General features: G+C 43.5%; 1 protein-coding gene across 2 annotated transcripts in view; it reads left to right on the top strand.

The window, feature by feature from the left end:
• Window positions 1-1,529: 1,529 nt before the first annotated feature.
• The window catches only part of LONRF1 (LON peptidase N-terminal domain and ring finger 1), a gene marked incomplete at its 5' end in the record, with an annotated part of 29,082 nt that continues 13,374 nt past the window's right edge, over window positions 1,530-17,237 (top strand). The window contains 4 exons of one of the 2 annotated variants that reach the window (XM_082264956.1): window positions 1,530-1,950; window positions 6,218-6,336; window positions 9,521-9,643; window positions 16,551-16,706. In XM_082264956.1, the coding sequence (XP_082121082.1) occupies window positions 1,530-1,950; window positions 6,218-6,336; window positions 9,521-9,643; window positions 16,551-16,706 (819 nt within the window). The remainder of the gene's footprint in view (window positions 1,951-6,217; window positions 6,337-9,520; window positions 9,644-16,550; window positions 16,707-17,237) is intronic. The other variant, XM_082264957.1, reaches the window with a different exon arrangement.

Here is a 17,237-nt window from a genome sequence, read left to right on the forward strand (position 1 = left end):
CCACAGTATGATCAGTGTGCTCCGTGCTCCGGTCTAGCCATGTCATCCCCCCACTTACCTACAGTATGATCAGTGTGCTCCAGTCCAGCCATGTCATCCCCCCACTTACCTACAGTATGATCAGTGTGCTCCGGTCCAGCCATGTCATTCCCCCCACTTACCTACAGTATGATCAGTGTGCTCCGGACCAGCCATGTCATCCTCCCACTTACCTACAGTATGATCAGTGTGCTCCGGACCAGCCATGTCACCCCCCCACTTACCTACAGTATGATCATTGTGCTCCGGTCCAGCCATGTCATCCCCCCACTTACCTACAGTATGATCAGTGTGCTCCGGTCCACCCATGTCATCCCCCCACTTACCTACAGTATGATCAGTGTGCTCCGGTCCACCCATGTCATCCCCCCACTTACCTACCGTATGATCAGCGTGCTCCGGACCAGCCATGTCACCCCCCCACTTACCTACAGTATGATCAGTGTGCTCCGGTCCAGCCATGTCACCCCCCCCCCACTTACCTACAGTATGATCAGTGTGCTCTGGTCCAGCCATGTCATCCCCCCACTTACTTACAGTATGATCAGTGTGCTCCGGTCCAGCCATGTCATCCCCCCACTTACCTACAGTATGATCAGTGTGCTCCGGACCAGCCATATCATCCCCCCACTTACCTACAGTATGATCAGTGTGCTCCGGTCCAGCCATGTCATCCCCCCAGCAGCGGCTTCAGGGGAGACCAGAGATCCCTCACAACTCATGGATGGCCTTTCTGATTAATTGAGACTCAGTTTAGATCACTTTCAATCACATTGGGCCAGTCAGCCAGAGCAGAAAATGATCGATTGTTTGCATCAATCGACAGCACTTGGCTAATTCCATCATGAATCTGTCATATTTGGACCCGTCAGATTATGAGGTCGCATGGTGGAAACTTCTGTGGATTGAGTTTCACTTCTCTGCATGTGGTACAGTATACTATCAATCGATTATTTCTATTGGGATTGATCAGAAAATAATTTGATCATTTATTGAAGTGTGTGTGGCTGTCATATGGGAGATCCCCCTCTCTATTTGTCCTGATTAGAAAGAAAATCCCACCATAGATGTGGTGTGGTCACTAGAACAGGAATACAGGGGATTTCTTCCAATGGGGACAGTAGCAGGGAACTTCCTGTTTTGGCAATGGGACAGGAAGTGAAGGGAAATCCCCCAGTGAGAGATAAAACCAAGTTTAGAAAGGATTTCTCGGTGTCGGGCTGTCCATGGTGTTATATAAAGGTGAAAGTGACACTATGACAGTTTCAGTGAGTGAGTTTTGTCACCCTGGAGGGGTGTGGACAGGCTGTTCTATGAGTGACGTGACCGCCTGTGTTATGAAAGCGGCTGGCAGGCGCGCTGTGTTTTGTAACCTTCTCTGCGCAGCAGCCAATGAGAAGTGTCGGGGCGGGTCACATGACGCGGTCTTTATGTAAGCGGAGTGTTGGAGGAAGCAGAGAGCTCGCTATGATCGGAGCTTATCGGTAATAATGTCCTCTCCGGCCGGTGCTGTGTGCGGGGTGAAGGAGGCCCGGGACACGGCGCGCCCATTACAGCTGGACGGACTATTGGAGTGTTTGTTGCGGCAGTACCGGGGCGGTGTGGACGGGAGCGGCGATGGCGGGGCCAGGCTGCTGTGTCCGGGATGTGACGGCTTCCTGAGGGAGCCGGTGACCGTACAGTGCGGACACACCTACTGCTGGCACTGCCTGAAGGGGGAGCACCGGAGACGATGCCGCCTGTGTCACGGGGAGCTGGGCCGCCCGGCCCGCCGGAGCTGTGTGCTCCTCAGACAAATCACCGACAAGTGTCACCCGGGGGGGAACCGGATACACCGAGATATCACTCAGAGGATGGAGGACGGAGACCACCGGGGGGCGCTACACACACTCCGCCTGGCAACACACTCAGGTATGGGGGAGGGGGGTCGTGTCTGTACCCGTTCATATGGGGGGAGGGGGGGTCATGTCTGTCCTCTTTATTTATTTATTTATTTATATATATATATATATATATATATATATATATATATATATATATATATATAGGAGGGGGGGTCATGTCTGTCCTCTTATTTATTTATATATATATATATGGGGGGGTCATGTCTGTCCTTTTATTTTTATATATAATATGGGAGGGGGGGTCATGTCTGTCCTCTTATTTATATATAGGAGGGGGGGGGGGTCATGTCTGTCCTCTTATTTATATATAGGAGGGGGGGGGGTCATGTCTGTCCTCTTATATTTATATATATATATATAGGAGGGGGGTCATGTCTGTCCTTTTATTTATATATATATATATGGGGGGGGGGTCATGTCTGTTTATTTATTTATATATATATGGGGGGGGGTCATGTCTGTCCTCTTATTTATTTATATATATATAGGAGGGGGTCATGTCTGTTTGTTTATATATATATATATATATATATATATATATATATATATATATATATATATATATATATATATATATATATATATATATATATATATATATATATGAGGGGGGGGGTCATGTCTGTCCTTTTATTTTTATATATGGGGGGGGGTCGTGGTCATGTCTGTCCTTTTATTTATATATATATATATAGGGGTGGTCATGTCTGTCCTCTTGTATATAGGGGTGGTCATGTCTGTCCTCTCGTGTGTGTGTGTGTATATAGGGGTGGTCATGTCTGTCCTCCTATATATGGGGGGTCGGGGTCATGTTTTTTTATATATATATATATATATATATATATATATATATATATATATATATATATATAGGGGTGGTCATGTCTGTCCTCTCCTATATATAGGGGTGGTCATGTCTGTCCTCTCTCTTTTATTTATATATATATATATATATATATATATATATATATATATATATATATATATATATATGGGGGGGGTCATGTTTATCCTTTCTGTAGTCCTCTGATTGGTGTATGACATTGGTATTGTGGTATCAGTGTTCATATATGATGGGTGTACAGGCTGGTTATGTAGTGATTACAGGTAGCCAGTTATGTCACTTCTGATGTCATTGGAGTCATTTCTTCCAGGCTGGGGTTTACTTTTCATTGTATATCCTGATTGTTCGCAGACCTCCGTCCTGGTGACACGTGTACACTCTCCCCAGTGAGGTGAGGGTGTTTTCCCTCTGTACAGTGCTGTGTGCTGATTTCATTCCAGAAGTATTGCAGCCAGATAATGATCGTTTCCAGAAAGTGTTTCTCTGTGATTTAGGTTGGACCTTCACCCATGGAATGAGCTGCCTCACTCCCTCCTTGTACATCTGTGAACATTGTTTTGGTGTTAATTCCTTTCATTGTTCTGTGTAGCCCGGAACTTCTGATTGCCTAGGCAAGGAGAAGATAGTGGTCAGCCACCTGCTGCCTCTTGGGATGTCCATGGCAAACCCCCCAAGGAGGAAAGGCTTCAGAGGGATGAAGTATCAAGCAGTTCCCGTGTGAGTGTAGACCCGCCGCGTGTCTACTCATACATGGGACCAAAACCAGCCAGGAACAGGACTTTCAACATAGCGGTGCAAGGAAGACAACGCTGGACTCATGAGCTGGTGAGTATGTTTGTGTAGACTGATCAAAATTTGTCTGGTTCAGCAGGGACTGAACTCATTTCCATCTGTGTGGCCACTAATCAGTTGGAGTTCCTTCTGTCAGGGGAGGGCTTTTTTTTTGTTTGTTTTTTAACCTTCCTCCCTTTGTCTTGGTGACACCTGTAATCTAAAAAGGAAGTGATTTGAAATCTCCCACAGGGAACATTGCAGTAATAAACTTTAACGTTTTCCACTGCATCAAAAATTAAAGGAACATCGATGGACTTCAACTTGACATTTGCTAGGCTTTAGAATATGAGTACCTGTCTTGTCACAGGTTTAATGTCCCAGATCAAAAGAATCCTTCATTTATTTTATTGCGGTTATGATGGATTTTACGACTTCATAATGGTGTACGCTTCTGACAATGGATGGGGTTTTTTTTTTTTCTACATCCACTTTTAAAATCAGATCTTTGTGAGGGGAAATACATTCTTTGTATTATCTTCCTTTGTTTTGGTGCCACATTTATTAGACCTATTCTTTGTTGAGTGATTGTTATAGTGGTGGAATCTTTTTTTTGCTATAGTCCAGAATTTTATTTTTACAAAATAGTCTTTACATTACATTAGTCTGTATTGTTTTTTATCTAGCAGGTGGAGCTCTTGACTCTTCGCACTCTAAAATCTTTTTTATTTTTTATTCACTTTTGTAAATGAACTGTTAAATGGGAAATCGGGTGAATGATCTTTTTTTTTTTTTTTTTTTTTTTTTTTTTTTTTTTTTTTTTTTCTAGTCGTTTCACAGCAAATCTTAACTAATTTAAGGAAAATTCGTACGAAATTTGTCATACGTCTCCATATATATATATAATTAGCCAGGTGACTGAATCTGGAGTTATTTCCCATCCTTTTAGCTGACATTTTAGTCAGTGATTTCAATGGCAGGAGCCTTAGCTTGGTTTCTTTAGATATAAACCCCCAGTACTTTGGTAATCTATTGTCCTATGTTAATGTGACTATTGCTAAAATCATTTTTAAAACGAAAAGGGATAACAGACCTATGTTGCAGAGCTAAGCTTGCTGAAGACTGCTCACCATCAGACGTTTCTGGTATCTGTTGATTGATTGGTCCTCCTCTTGCATGTTGCGGTTTGATCTGCTGACCGCTACAGGAAACCATAGTGACATAAGGGGCCAGCCGATGGGCCCAAGCACCTATCGCATCCGGAAGTCTGTCAGACTGTCTGTATAAATTTGTACAGATCTAGTAAACAGTTTAAAAAGAATCAAATCTAAATCGGCTTTAAAAAATTGAATATGGTTTCCCTGTAAGAAGTAACCTTGGTCAAGTGTTAGACATTTCTATTTTATCCTGTAAATGTTATCTTCCTCAAAAAATGCTTGTTCACACTTTCTATCAGGTGGTGCTAAAAATGGGTGGTTTGAGGTGTGTTTTTTTTTATCGCCCCCTGACTGACCCTTTAAAGTATGAAAGCAGCTGGACACAGGTGTATACATGCTGTGGCAGAAATTGTCCCCTTTCCCCGGCATGTTTGCCAGGTACTATTGCTGCCAAACACGACCCATTCAAAAGGATGGAGCAATGCCGCAACCATGTGTAATGCATGTGGTTAGTGTGGTGGAGCAGCATTTACAGGGTTAAAACCAGCGGTATGGAGGTGCCATATATAGCCTCCTCACTGCCTGCCAAACTCCTCCTGAAAAGCGATTCAATCTTGTCCTTCCATCTAAACCGGGCCTTATTGAGCTCCTGAGCTGTTTATTCCTTGTGACTTTTGGTAAATATATTGATATCCGTTTCATTTTTTTTTTCTGCTCCACATGCTTGAAGACTACAGTTGTAACTTTCCATCTTTTAGTCAGATTTCCTTAGTCTAGAAATGGAATATAATAATATACAGATATAATCCACCTTTTCTGAGGGCAGTCAGAGTTGCCTTTTAATTCACTTTCCTGTATGTCTGTCGGTTTAGCTTTGTTTCCCTGGTTGGTGAATCTGAATGCCTTGTTTGCAGTGACGAGGAATATGATAAAGGGTTTGAAAAACATGATCATTATTCTGCAATTGAAAGGCTACGCCCCTTTATGGTCACCTGACTTGTGGTTATGAAACGAGTCACTTCTGATGTCATGAGTTACACAACTAGAATGCATGCCTAACTGTTATAGAAGGGGTAGAGGGGGAGGGAGCAGACACCGCTGTTTGTCAGGGGTGGTAAAACCTTTCTTGGTAGTAAACGTGTCTGCGATTCATGCAGCCTCTGCTGAAATGTGCACAATCTCTTAAGGATAATGCAGTTAGAACTTTATTCTGAGGTCAAAGGCAGAGAAAAGTCTGTCACCTACTGATGTTTTTAACTTTCTTCCTACAATAAAATACTCAATACAGTTTGATTTTCTTTTTTTAAAACGTGTATACAATGAATACTTTATATAGCAAAAGCTGAGGCTTCCAAATGACCCATCCTATATACAGTGTGTGTGTTATATATATATATATTTTTTTTTTGTGGTTTCTTCTGCTAGATAACTGACCACTAAAGCAAATACATGGCAAATGTCTAAATCATTTTATTGAAGTATATACGTGTTTCACCTTGCAGATCCTAATGATTTGATACTGCGTGTTTACAGAGCGGAGTCCTTGGCTGCACTGTTTGAATTTGGGAAAGCTCTTGAGGAACTGGACTTTGTCCTTTCAAAACGGCACAACTGGCCAGAGGTGACTATCCTAATTCTGATTTATCGGTACTAATGTCATTCAAAAGAGGGACTTAAAGTGGAATTCCAGGCTCTAACGAATCCTAGGGCTCTTTCACACGGACGTTCCGCATGTCCGTAAATCACCCCATCCGTTTGCGGGTGATATACGGACATAATGCATGACAATGGACATAATGCATGACAATGGGATTGCGGATGTCAGCGGATGACCATTCGCTGACATCTGATTTGCGTCCTTTCAGTTCTGTTACGTTTTTTGGAACAGAACCCTATTTTTCCTCCGTTAAAAAAAAAACGGAACTGATGCAAAATCGGATGTCAGCGGTGTCATCCGCTGACATCCGCAATCCCCGTACATACATCCGCAAAGGATGGGATGATATGCAGACATACGGAGCGGATGACACAAATGTCATCCGTGTCCGTGAAAAAAAAGTGCCGCAGCGGAGATAAAAAAAACTGAGCGGCCGTGTGAAAGAGCCCTAAAACTGCTCCCCGACCCCTTTTTAACTCCTATAACCAACTACCCTGTAGATGGAAGATGCTTTTACTTGCCTATTCTCAGGGACTTATGAGGTACCACACCAAATAGATTGAAACATTTATTTTTATTATACAAAACATTAATAGAAATTTTAAAATATTAATGTCAGGCATCCAGGTATTGTTATAAAGCAAAGTACAGATATAGACCATGTCAGTATATTATCTGAGCTCCCAGGATGTCTGACATTCCATTTTTTATATTTTTAATGTTTTGTATAAAATTCGATTGGGGTTTTTTTCTTTTTTTTTTTTTTTTCTTCAGTTTTGTGTTGTACCTCAAAGTATTTTTCAGTGTCTTGTATTAGCATGTGTTGCCAGTAAAACCTTAGGCTGGCCATACACTATACAATTTTCTTATTCAATTTCCTTTAGATTTACCTTTAACTATGTAGTGCAAGGGCCTGCCTGATTGCATACAAATTGAAAGTGTTTAGGTTTGACCCTATATTACATGGTTTTGGTAAATCTAAAGGAAAGTTGAACAAGAAAATTGTATAGTGTATGGCCAGCCTTAGATCAAGTTGACTCATTTGTTGCTCTCTTTCCCATTTTTCTTATTTTGTATAAACTAAAAGAAAAACTCCTTTTTTGGAACAGTGAGGGATTAGAACCCCTGACAGGTTTAAACTGCCATCTGTGTTATTGTTAGGAGGATTCACTATCTCATTGTCCTGCTCACCACTGTCACGAGAAGTAAAAGTTAAGGTAAAATTAAAGAAATGGAGCTGCCAACTGAACAGGAATAGAGGGGAAATCATCCAATGGGGGTATTTCTTCTGTGACAACTGTTTGAGAGAAATCTCTTCTTCATGTTGGGAAAGAAATCCTCTCACTTGTTTTGTACAGGATGCAACACATAGCCCCCAATGAGGCACAAAAAAACTCCCAGCAATTGCATTTCTCTGTCTGCAAAATGGGGAAAAGTTGTGGCTTTAGATCTACTTTAATGGGCAGAATTGAGGAATGTTATGACCGTCACCTGTAACGTTTCTTTGTCTTTGACAAAGCTTTTACACTTCTTACATGTCCTGCATCAAAACATATATAATGGATGTATGCTGTCCACAAACAGCTAAATGATTTCCCTTTTTTTTATATTACAAATATTAGTTCACGTGAACCAGACCTACATAATAATAATAATAATAATAATAATAATAATAATAATAATAATATTAATACAGGATTTATCTAGACCATAAGATCAGGCAGTACAATTACAGTAGTCTATTGCAGTAGGAATCTGAGCCCTGCTCTTTAGAGCTTACAGTCTAGGAGGGAGGGTCAAGAGATACAAAAGATAACCATAGGAGATGGGCTGATGGAGAAAATGTACAGTTAGGTGGGGCAGGCTAGGCCTCTCTGAAGAGATGAGTTTTATGGAAAGTCCGTAGGCGTGGTTGATCTTTTCCACAGACAGGCTAAGTGATCTCAGTGTGTCAAAATTTCACAGGTTGAAATATATGGATTGGTGTCTTTATTCAATCTTACCAACTATAAAACTGAAATGTGATCAGTGTGTTTTATACTGTATATCTTGTGTATACATGTATATCTCTGAACTCCAGGCAAACCGATTAAACACAGTTTATATACACATACGTCAGCTGTTGCATGCCGAAGGATATGTAATTGTGGTTAGTCTTGTGATCCAGGCTGTGTGTGTGTTCCAGGCCATTCCACAAAAGCTTTTATTGAAGTTTTTAGCATGTATAAAAAAAAAAACCTTAAACCCATGTATTGACACGAGGAGACAAACTTATTCCAGCATATGTACTCTACTCATGATACATTGAAATAAGAATGCAAAACAAAGTATTAACCATCTGTATAAGGTTCAGCAGTGAGAAACCTAATGTTGCCAAAGCAAGTCACCCAATGGGGAGAGGAAGCACAATTGTCAGGTTTCACAAATCAGTAGCTCATAGCAAGGACTTGGCCATTAGGCCAGGGCTAGCGACTGTGGCATTCAAATGTCTTATTGCCTCGTTCCCATTTATTACCAATCTAGAGGAAAGGGGTATAGCACCCCTTTCAATGTGTCAAGTAGACCAGGTTGTAAGCCGGGTCCTTCACAGCCTACAGGTCAGGAGGACAAGTGCTAGGCTAGAGGATGGATGGGGAAGAGGTGGAAAAGAAAAGGGAAAGAAAAAGTGTGTGTAGAGTTAAAAAGATCCTAGCAAGAAAAAGTGGGCCTCATGGTTGTGGAGTCAGGGGGTGTAAATTTCCCATTTAAAACCAAGTCTGCTGTATATCTTTAAATTGCATTTCTGCAGTCTAAAAAACCCCATTCCCCGGAGCACAGTCTTGAGTGAGCCCCAAGGCTCTGGTGTTGGGTTTGTTTAATGATGGTACGTGAATGAGACAGGACTTTGTACTCATTCAGCTTCAACTTAGTGCAAAAAAAGGAGTGTATTTGGGTTGGGAGTGCTCATGGGGTGCACTAAGTGATTTGGGGGACTATCTTTATTAGTATGAAGGTGATCTGTCAGCTCCAAAAGGACCACATTTTGTCCTTTTTCAGCAACCCTTTGCTTGGCGCATTCACAGTCCAAAGCATAAATTATATTTGGAAATGTTTTAAGTGAAGACATCTGTCAAACATGCTTTAAATGTTTTTTTTTTATTTATTTCAGGTGCACTACAGAAAAGCAAAAATACTACAGGACACAGGAAATCTGTATGAGTCATTAAGATGTTATCTTCAGTGCTTGGGACTAGATGAGGAGTTTCTATCTGCTAGAACAGAGATAGAAAAGGTACTGTGCTTCCCTATTCTAGTTGTAGAGAAACGCCAGCAAACTTGCATATGGTGGTTTCCTAAATAGAAATTTAATTGAGCTAATTTTAAATTTTAAACTGGGTCTTTACACCTCGAGAGGAGGGGTGGGGGATTATTTAGGACAGACTTTATGATCATTTGACCACTGTGATTGGCTGTTATAGTGGTCAAGTTGCCTGTTACTGACTAGGGGCTTGGCGTGTGCCGTGAGCATGCTTGAAGCATAGACACCCTGTCTATGTGCGGCCATTAGCCACTTCAGCCCTGCAAGGTTTACAACACTCCCCTCCCCATGACCAGGCCATTTTTTGTGATACAGCACTGCGTTACTTTAATTGCTTGGTCATGTGATGCTCTACCTAAATGTGTATTTTTTTTTTTTTTTTTCCCCACAAATAGAGCTTTCTTTTGGTGGTATCTAATCGCCTCTTTTTGGTAAAAAAAAAAAAAAATTGGTTTGCACAAACGTAATAGTGGCAGCAAATCTTCTTTTTTTTTTTTTTTTTTTTATACTAGTAATGGCAGTGGTCAGCGACTTATAGTAGGACTGCAATATTTCGGTAGACACTTAACACTTTTGACACTTTATTTGGGGACCAGTGAAGACAATAGCGATTTTCCAATAGCTGAAAAATATGCACTGTCACTGTACTAATGACACTGGTAAGGAAGGGATTAACATCAGTGGCGATCAAAGGGGTTAAATGTGTTCCTAGGGAGTGCTTACTAACTGTGGGAAGGCAAAGACCTGTGTTCTTGCTTGGCAGAAACACAGGATCCGTACATTCTCTTCTCAGAGAACGGCAGTCTGCCTTGTTTACATAAGTCTCCCAAACGATCGGCAGGTACCGGTGGATGTCATGTCTGGCAGACCTGCTGATTGTCCAATCACAGCTGGAGCGGGTTGCCGATGGTGCATGCACACCAGACCTGGAAATGTAAGCTCATGTACTAGGTACATGATCTGGCACAGAGCTGCCGCCCTGCTCAGTATATGTGCTTGGGGTGGTCCACAAGAAGTTAAAGCCCATCTTCTTTTTCGCTGCAAAATGCATTACGTGGGCAGCATGAGGATCACGTGAATGAATTGTGGATCAATAATAGGAATTCTGTGAATGGTGAAGAGGGCAGAAGGGGGTGGGGATACACACAACTAATGTTTGGTGCTGTATTCCAAGAACAAAGTTGAACTTCAGCTTTGTGTTTATATAAAAAAAAAAAAAAAACTTGTGCTTTTAGGGTCCTTTCACAAGAGCGATCCGATCCGCCTGTCAGTTTTTTAGGTGGATCTGATTGCATCCCTGTGGAGACATGTCCGCTGCCATCCACATCTGATCCTGTCCGTGAAATCTGGATGGATGGAAACCTTATTTCTCTAGCGCTCATCGACAGACGTAGTCCTCGGTGATACACCACCTTCGGGTTATGTTACCTCCGCAGGAGCAGGACTAGACAGGAAATTAAAAAGCTCTGGCCACACCCTAGGGGCAGTCCCAGAGGGTATATCCTCTCTCTCTCTGCCTCAGCAAATCAGTTATTTTCTGTCTAGTTAGGAGTAAGGACCTAGATACCTTGCTGGGATCTTAGGTCCTGGCAAGAATTTTTTTCTAAAAGGATTTTTAGACAGCTTTTTTTTTTCTCCAGTGTTCCTGTGAGATCTTCAAGCAAGAAAGCTGAACTGGGCGACGGGCTGGATGTTGAGATCCGGTGGTCACCCCAGTTCAGCCTACGAGCGCGTGCAGGCCATAGCTCCGCGCTGGGTCGGCCGCGACAAAGTCCCATTAAAAGGACTGAACCCGCGAGTTAAACGTCTCGCTGAAACGCCAAAGACCATGAGTCACGGCGTCCGTATCGGTCGACAGCCCTCCCGCCCCGGTGGAGAGGGGTACTGTCAGGAGTTGGTGCCCGCCTGGTTCCGGTATGGTGAGTAGTATGTTCCCCCTTTTTCCCTGACGGGTTTTGTGGTGAACGCGGGCCCCTCTCTGTATGGTAAGAAAGAGTTCTTTCTATCCTATAACATGTCACAAATCCTCCTACTTTGAGTGTGATTTTATGTGTGCAAAAAGCCAGGAGGCTTGGTTTGGGAGCTAACAATCTATTGTATACATGTTTTAAAGATGTAATCTGTGGCATTCTGGGAATCTTATGGGTTAAATATAAGCTACCTACCAGTCAGAAGCCACGGACATGTAGACTGCCTTCCAAATCAGATCTCCAGCTATTAGCAGGCCTCCCGAACGGCCATGCGGTCCGCCAGGGCCGGTACCGCCAACCACACCATATCCCCATGCAGAGAGAGTGTTGTGTGCCCTACAGCACACCGCTAGTCAGCACAGGCCGCCGCCATTTTTTTTGCTGGATCGCACGAGCCGCCATTTTGGCGTAGCCTCGTGTCTCCAGCATGGGGGCGGCCATGTTTGAGGTGATCCTACACCTCGTGGAGCTTGGGGGAGGCGCCGGAAGGCGTGCAGAGGGGCGGAGCCGCCTCCCTTCTTCCTGGGCAGCCAGCCAAAAGACTTCCTGTTTGTCAAGACAGCGCTGTAAGCTGTTGCAGTTTAACTCTGAGCATCAAGTGGTGAGCCTGGGGGTCTATCTCTCTCTCTCTCGATCGATAGGGATCCCTAGCAGGTAACACTAAGGGGCTTTTTGTGGCGCTGGGGGTCAGAAAAAAAAAAAAAAAAAGGTTTTTTTCTTTTGAATTATATTATCCAGGAAGTAACTGGAGTTATCATGGACCCTGCCACACATATTCCCCCACCTGTTTCCCTTGAGGGGGCCTCGGGACCCGCCGGTGCACAGAGTATAGAATCATTTACAGCAATTTTGGAGTCTATGGTGGCTCGGGTGGAGGCGGCCTGTCAGGGACGGGGGTCAAGGAAGCGACCCCCGCCTACCCCTATACCATCTGACACCTCTGACTCAGATTCAGAGATGGTCACGGCAGTTGCAGGTTCCTCTGCAAGGGCTGTTATCCCAGGTAAAGCCCCCTCAGACAGTGAGGAGGACGCTTCTTCTCCTGCTATAATTCAGGAAGAAGCATTGGTGGACGCACTAGTTGTGGCAGTGCAAGAAACCTTAAAACTTGAGGCTTTACCGGCAGAGGCAACTGAAACAGAGAGGCCTTTCGGTACTAATAAGCCCATCAAGATGGCGAAGGCTTTTCTGGTACCTAAATGTTTTGGTAATCAGATTAAAGGAGAATGGGAGCATTCTAAACGTACCTTTACTATTTCCAAGCGTATTGCTAGACGCTATCCGTTTGAGGAATCCATCATTAAGAAATGGACGGTACCACCAGTCGTGGATCCGCCTATTTCCAGGCTGAATAAAGCCACGGTTATTCCAGTGGAGGACACTTCGTCCTTTAAGGATCCGGTGGATCGAAAGATAGAAGCAGAGTCCCGCACTATCTTTTCTCTGATAGGGTCAGCATTTAGACCAGTAATTGTTATTGGTCTAGTTTCCCAGACACTTACGGAATGGGCGAAAATGGTACGCCTAGATCTTAGGGGAAAAGATATTCCCCAGGAGACATCTGATTTGATGGAACAGATCATACAAGGGCTACGGTTTATCTGTGACGCAGCCTTGGACACAACTCCCTTATTAGGGCATGCATCTAAGTTAGCAGTGATCCTCAGACGTGTACTGTGGTTAAAATGCTGGTCAGCTGACCTAGGTTCCAAAAAGACCTTGACCAATCTCCCTTTTCAGGGGAATCGTCTATTTGGGGCCAACCTAGATGAAATCATTAAGGATGCCACTGGGGGCAAGAGCACTTTCTTGCCACAGGCTGCAAAAGCTAAGGGACCTCGCAACAAGCGAGGACCTTTCTTTACCGCCCATAAAGGGCGCCCGGCTGGTACTAGCGGGAAAGGCAAGACTCCTCCAGGAGGATTCAAGAAGGGCTGGTCGGACAAGCAGAGGACCAACCCAGCCAGACCCGAAGCTAAGGAGTACACAGCCTGAAGGTGCGCCCCCACCCGGTTTCAGGGTGGGGGGACGTTTTCACCGGTATTCAGGACATCAGATCGAGCATCAACCACTACTACCGGTGCGATTCTTCCCTTCCAACATTTAAGTACCACAGGAAGCGGTAGTTACCGTTCCCTGAATAGATCTTTTCCTTTACCCTTTCCTAAGATTAGTCCCGATACCTCACAGGAATCGGATCTGGTTGACCAGATAGGCCAAGTAGCCTCTAGTCGGGTGACTTCGGTCCCTGAGGTTCAACCAGAAAAGATCACCCTTCCTGATAACTATCAGGTATCTGATAAATGTGTGGAAACAGAAAACGCCAGACTTTCTCGGATGGTCAGGGCCAGATGGCTCTAGGGACGCCTGGTTCAGATCCAATCAGCGCCAGTGGTCCTAGAAATTCTAGGCTGGCCTCCTCAAGCCGGCCTGGCCGACTTGGACATGCTAGTCGCAGACGTTCCGTGGGAACTTCGTCTCAGGGAGTGTCTGTGGTCTCTAGGACCAAGTTACCTTCGTGCTTTACAGTCGCTGGTTTTAATGGCCTGGCCATTGAGACCCAAGTACTGAAGGACAGAGGTTTGTCTACTTCTGTCATTCCTACCCTTATTAAAGCAAGGAAAGCGACTTCCAGCAAAGTCTATTATCACACATGGAAGACTTATATTGCGTGGTGCGAATCTTTAGGATTTCCTCCACGTACCTATTCGGTGTCTCGAATATTGGCCTTTTTGCAACAAGGGGTTGAGCAGAAGCTAGCCTTGAGCACCATCAAGGGTCAAGTTTCAGCATTAGCAATCTTCTTTCAGAAGCCGTTAGCTACCAAATCCTTGGTGCGGAATTTCATCCAGGGGGTGCGGCACCTGGCTCCTCCAGTCCGCGCGCCCTTACCGCCCTGGGATCTTAATTTGGTTTTGTCGGTTCTACAGAAACCTCCTTTTGAAAACATCAGGGAGATTCCCTTGCTTACTTTATCCCAGAAGGTGGCCTTCTTGGTGGCTATTACTTCTGCTCGCAGGGTGTCAGAACTGGCTGCATTATCATGCCAGTCCCCATACCTAGTGATTCATAGGGATAAGGTAGTACTTCATCCTAAGCCATCTTTTCTTCCTAAGGTGGTTTCAGATTTTCATCTGAATGAAGATATTGTACTACCTTCCTTGTGTCCTCAGCCCAAGCATCATCGGGAACATGCGTTGCATTCCTTAGATGTGGTTCGGGCAATCAGGGTATACCTGAAAGCTACGGAATCATTCCGTAAGAGGGATTCACTTTTTGTGATCACGGATGGCCCCAGAAGGGTTTGCCTGCATCTGCCGCAACCATTGCCAAATGGATTAGACAGACGGTGGTACAGGCTTATTCTATTAAGGGTCAGAGTCCTCCGTTCCCTGTTAGGGCGCACTCCACTCGAGCGCTCAGTACTTCCTGGGCCTTTCGCCATCAGGCGTCAGTGGTCCAGGTATGTAAGGCGGCCACCTGGTCGTCGGTACATACCTTTACAAAATTCTATAAAATTGATGTGACGGCATCGGCGGATGCCTCATTTGGCCGCAAGGTTTTGCAGGCCGCAATTTGAGGAGACCGGTGGTCTACCTCGAGGGTTTTTTTCTGTTTGAAAATTTTTTGTTGAGTCTCATCATTAAGGATGAGCATTGTAAACTTCTAGTTGGCACCGGTTGGGCCTTCTAGATTGGGATTTGATTTCCATTTTCCCACCCCTCAGTTGTGATACTGCTCTGGGACGTCCCGAAGGTGGTGTATCACCGAGGACTACGTCTGTCGATGAGCGCTAGAGAAAAATGGATTTTTGTAAAATCTTACCGTAAAATCCTTTTCTCTTAGCTCATCGACAGACGTAGTCCCCGCCCCTCTGTTTTGGAGTTGGGTTGGGTTAAATTCTCTAAGCACTGCTTTTTCACATAACTGATTTGCTGAGGCAGAGAGAGAGAGGATATACCCTCTGGGACTGCCCCTAGGGTGTGGCCAGAGCTTTTTAATTTCCTGTCTAGTCCTGCTCCTGCGGAGGTAACATAACCCGAAGGTGGTGTATCACCGAGGACTACGTCTGTCGATGAGCTAAGAGAAAAGGATTTTACGGTAAGATTTTACAAAAATCCATTTTTTCCATCCGTCCAGGGGACCGGATAAGAGCGGACAGGCGGTCCGCTCTCATCCGATTCCCTCATAGAGATTAATAGGGCTCTGACACCTCCCTCTCCGCACACAGAGGGGAGAGGGAGCTGTCACCTGCTCAGCGGGGGATCTGTGTATAGATCCCCCGCTAAGCAGCACAGATCCGCCTATGGAGGAGCCTTAGTGAGAATTGTAAATCGTAGAGAGGTGCGCCAAATAGAAATTTTGGTACCGAAAATGACAGTTTAAAAAAAAGTGTGTGTATATGTGACTTTATTTCATATCATATGAATTTTTCCAGACATTATTGGCACCTTTAGCGCAAGAAAAATGTATCCCTTTTTAAACTGTGTATGTCCCATCACTGATTTTTTGCGCTTCTGTTGTGCATTTTTGGTCAGTTAAAAGTAAACTCACCAAAATCGCCTCCCTCTTGAAAACGCATCAATATCAAACCTGTTATGTTTTTGATGCAGTTTTTGAGTCACATGACCTATGAAAAACACACCATAAGCACAGTAAAATCGCATGCTTTCGGTGCCATTATCTGCATCTTTCTTCTTCTTTTTTTTTTTTTTTTTTTTTTTTTTTTTTTTTTTTTTTCTCCTTCTTCTTCACAAAATGCAGATGACACCATTTTTGTCCGATATTTCGGTGCAGCTCTAGTAAACAGAGGAAAAAAAAATCTTCAGAGTAAATGTACTATTTATAGATGCTTTTAAAAAAAATTGATGAATTGGGCTTTTATCTTTTGTATATTATTCACTATGCAGATTCTACGTGACTTCCTCTCACCTGGACAAGAGACAGTTGAGGGTATACTAAAGGATCTTGAAATGACAACTTTGCCAAATTTACCATTGAAACCTTTTGTGTTGGGATCAGACATGTGTGAAACTACATATCATATGCAGCCAAGTCTGGAGCAGGTAATATTAGACTTTTTGGTTTACTTTTATCACTAATATCCCCATTTAGTAAAAATGTTAGTTTGGCATCTCCTGTAATTTTAAAATTAAGCACCTCCTCTCCCCTTATGGTTAGACCTTGGCAATTCCCAGAATCCCCTTAATTTTGACATGCCTGATTTTACTGCAGATGACCTTTTCTATACCACAAGGATGTGTATGATCTAGGGCTGCAACTCATGTTAACTCATGTTTATTTCCATAATCAGTTGACCGATGTATTGTTTCGATTAATTGGATAATAACCTTCAAAAAAGTGTGATGTATAATCAAGTTAATGTATAAAGTTTAAAAAAAAAAAAAATCAATTTTATATTTAACTATCTATATGGTTAGAGAGAAATCTCTAATCCATTCTGAGAATAACACAGAAGAGAGACAGATTCCCTTGTCATAGGCTGGTGACTTGATATAAGCTACCTGCGCCTGCTGTCACTTATGCTGGCCATACAAAAACAATATCTACCTTTTTTTTTTTTTTTTCTTTTTTCT

Source organism: Pelophylax lessonae (assembly GCF_965119305.1).
Source record: "Pelophylax lessonae genome assembly, chromosome: 1".
Lineage (NCBI taxonomy): Eukaryota > Metazoa > Chordata > Amphibia > Anura > Ranidae > Pelophylax > Pelophylax lessonae.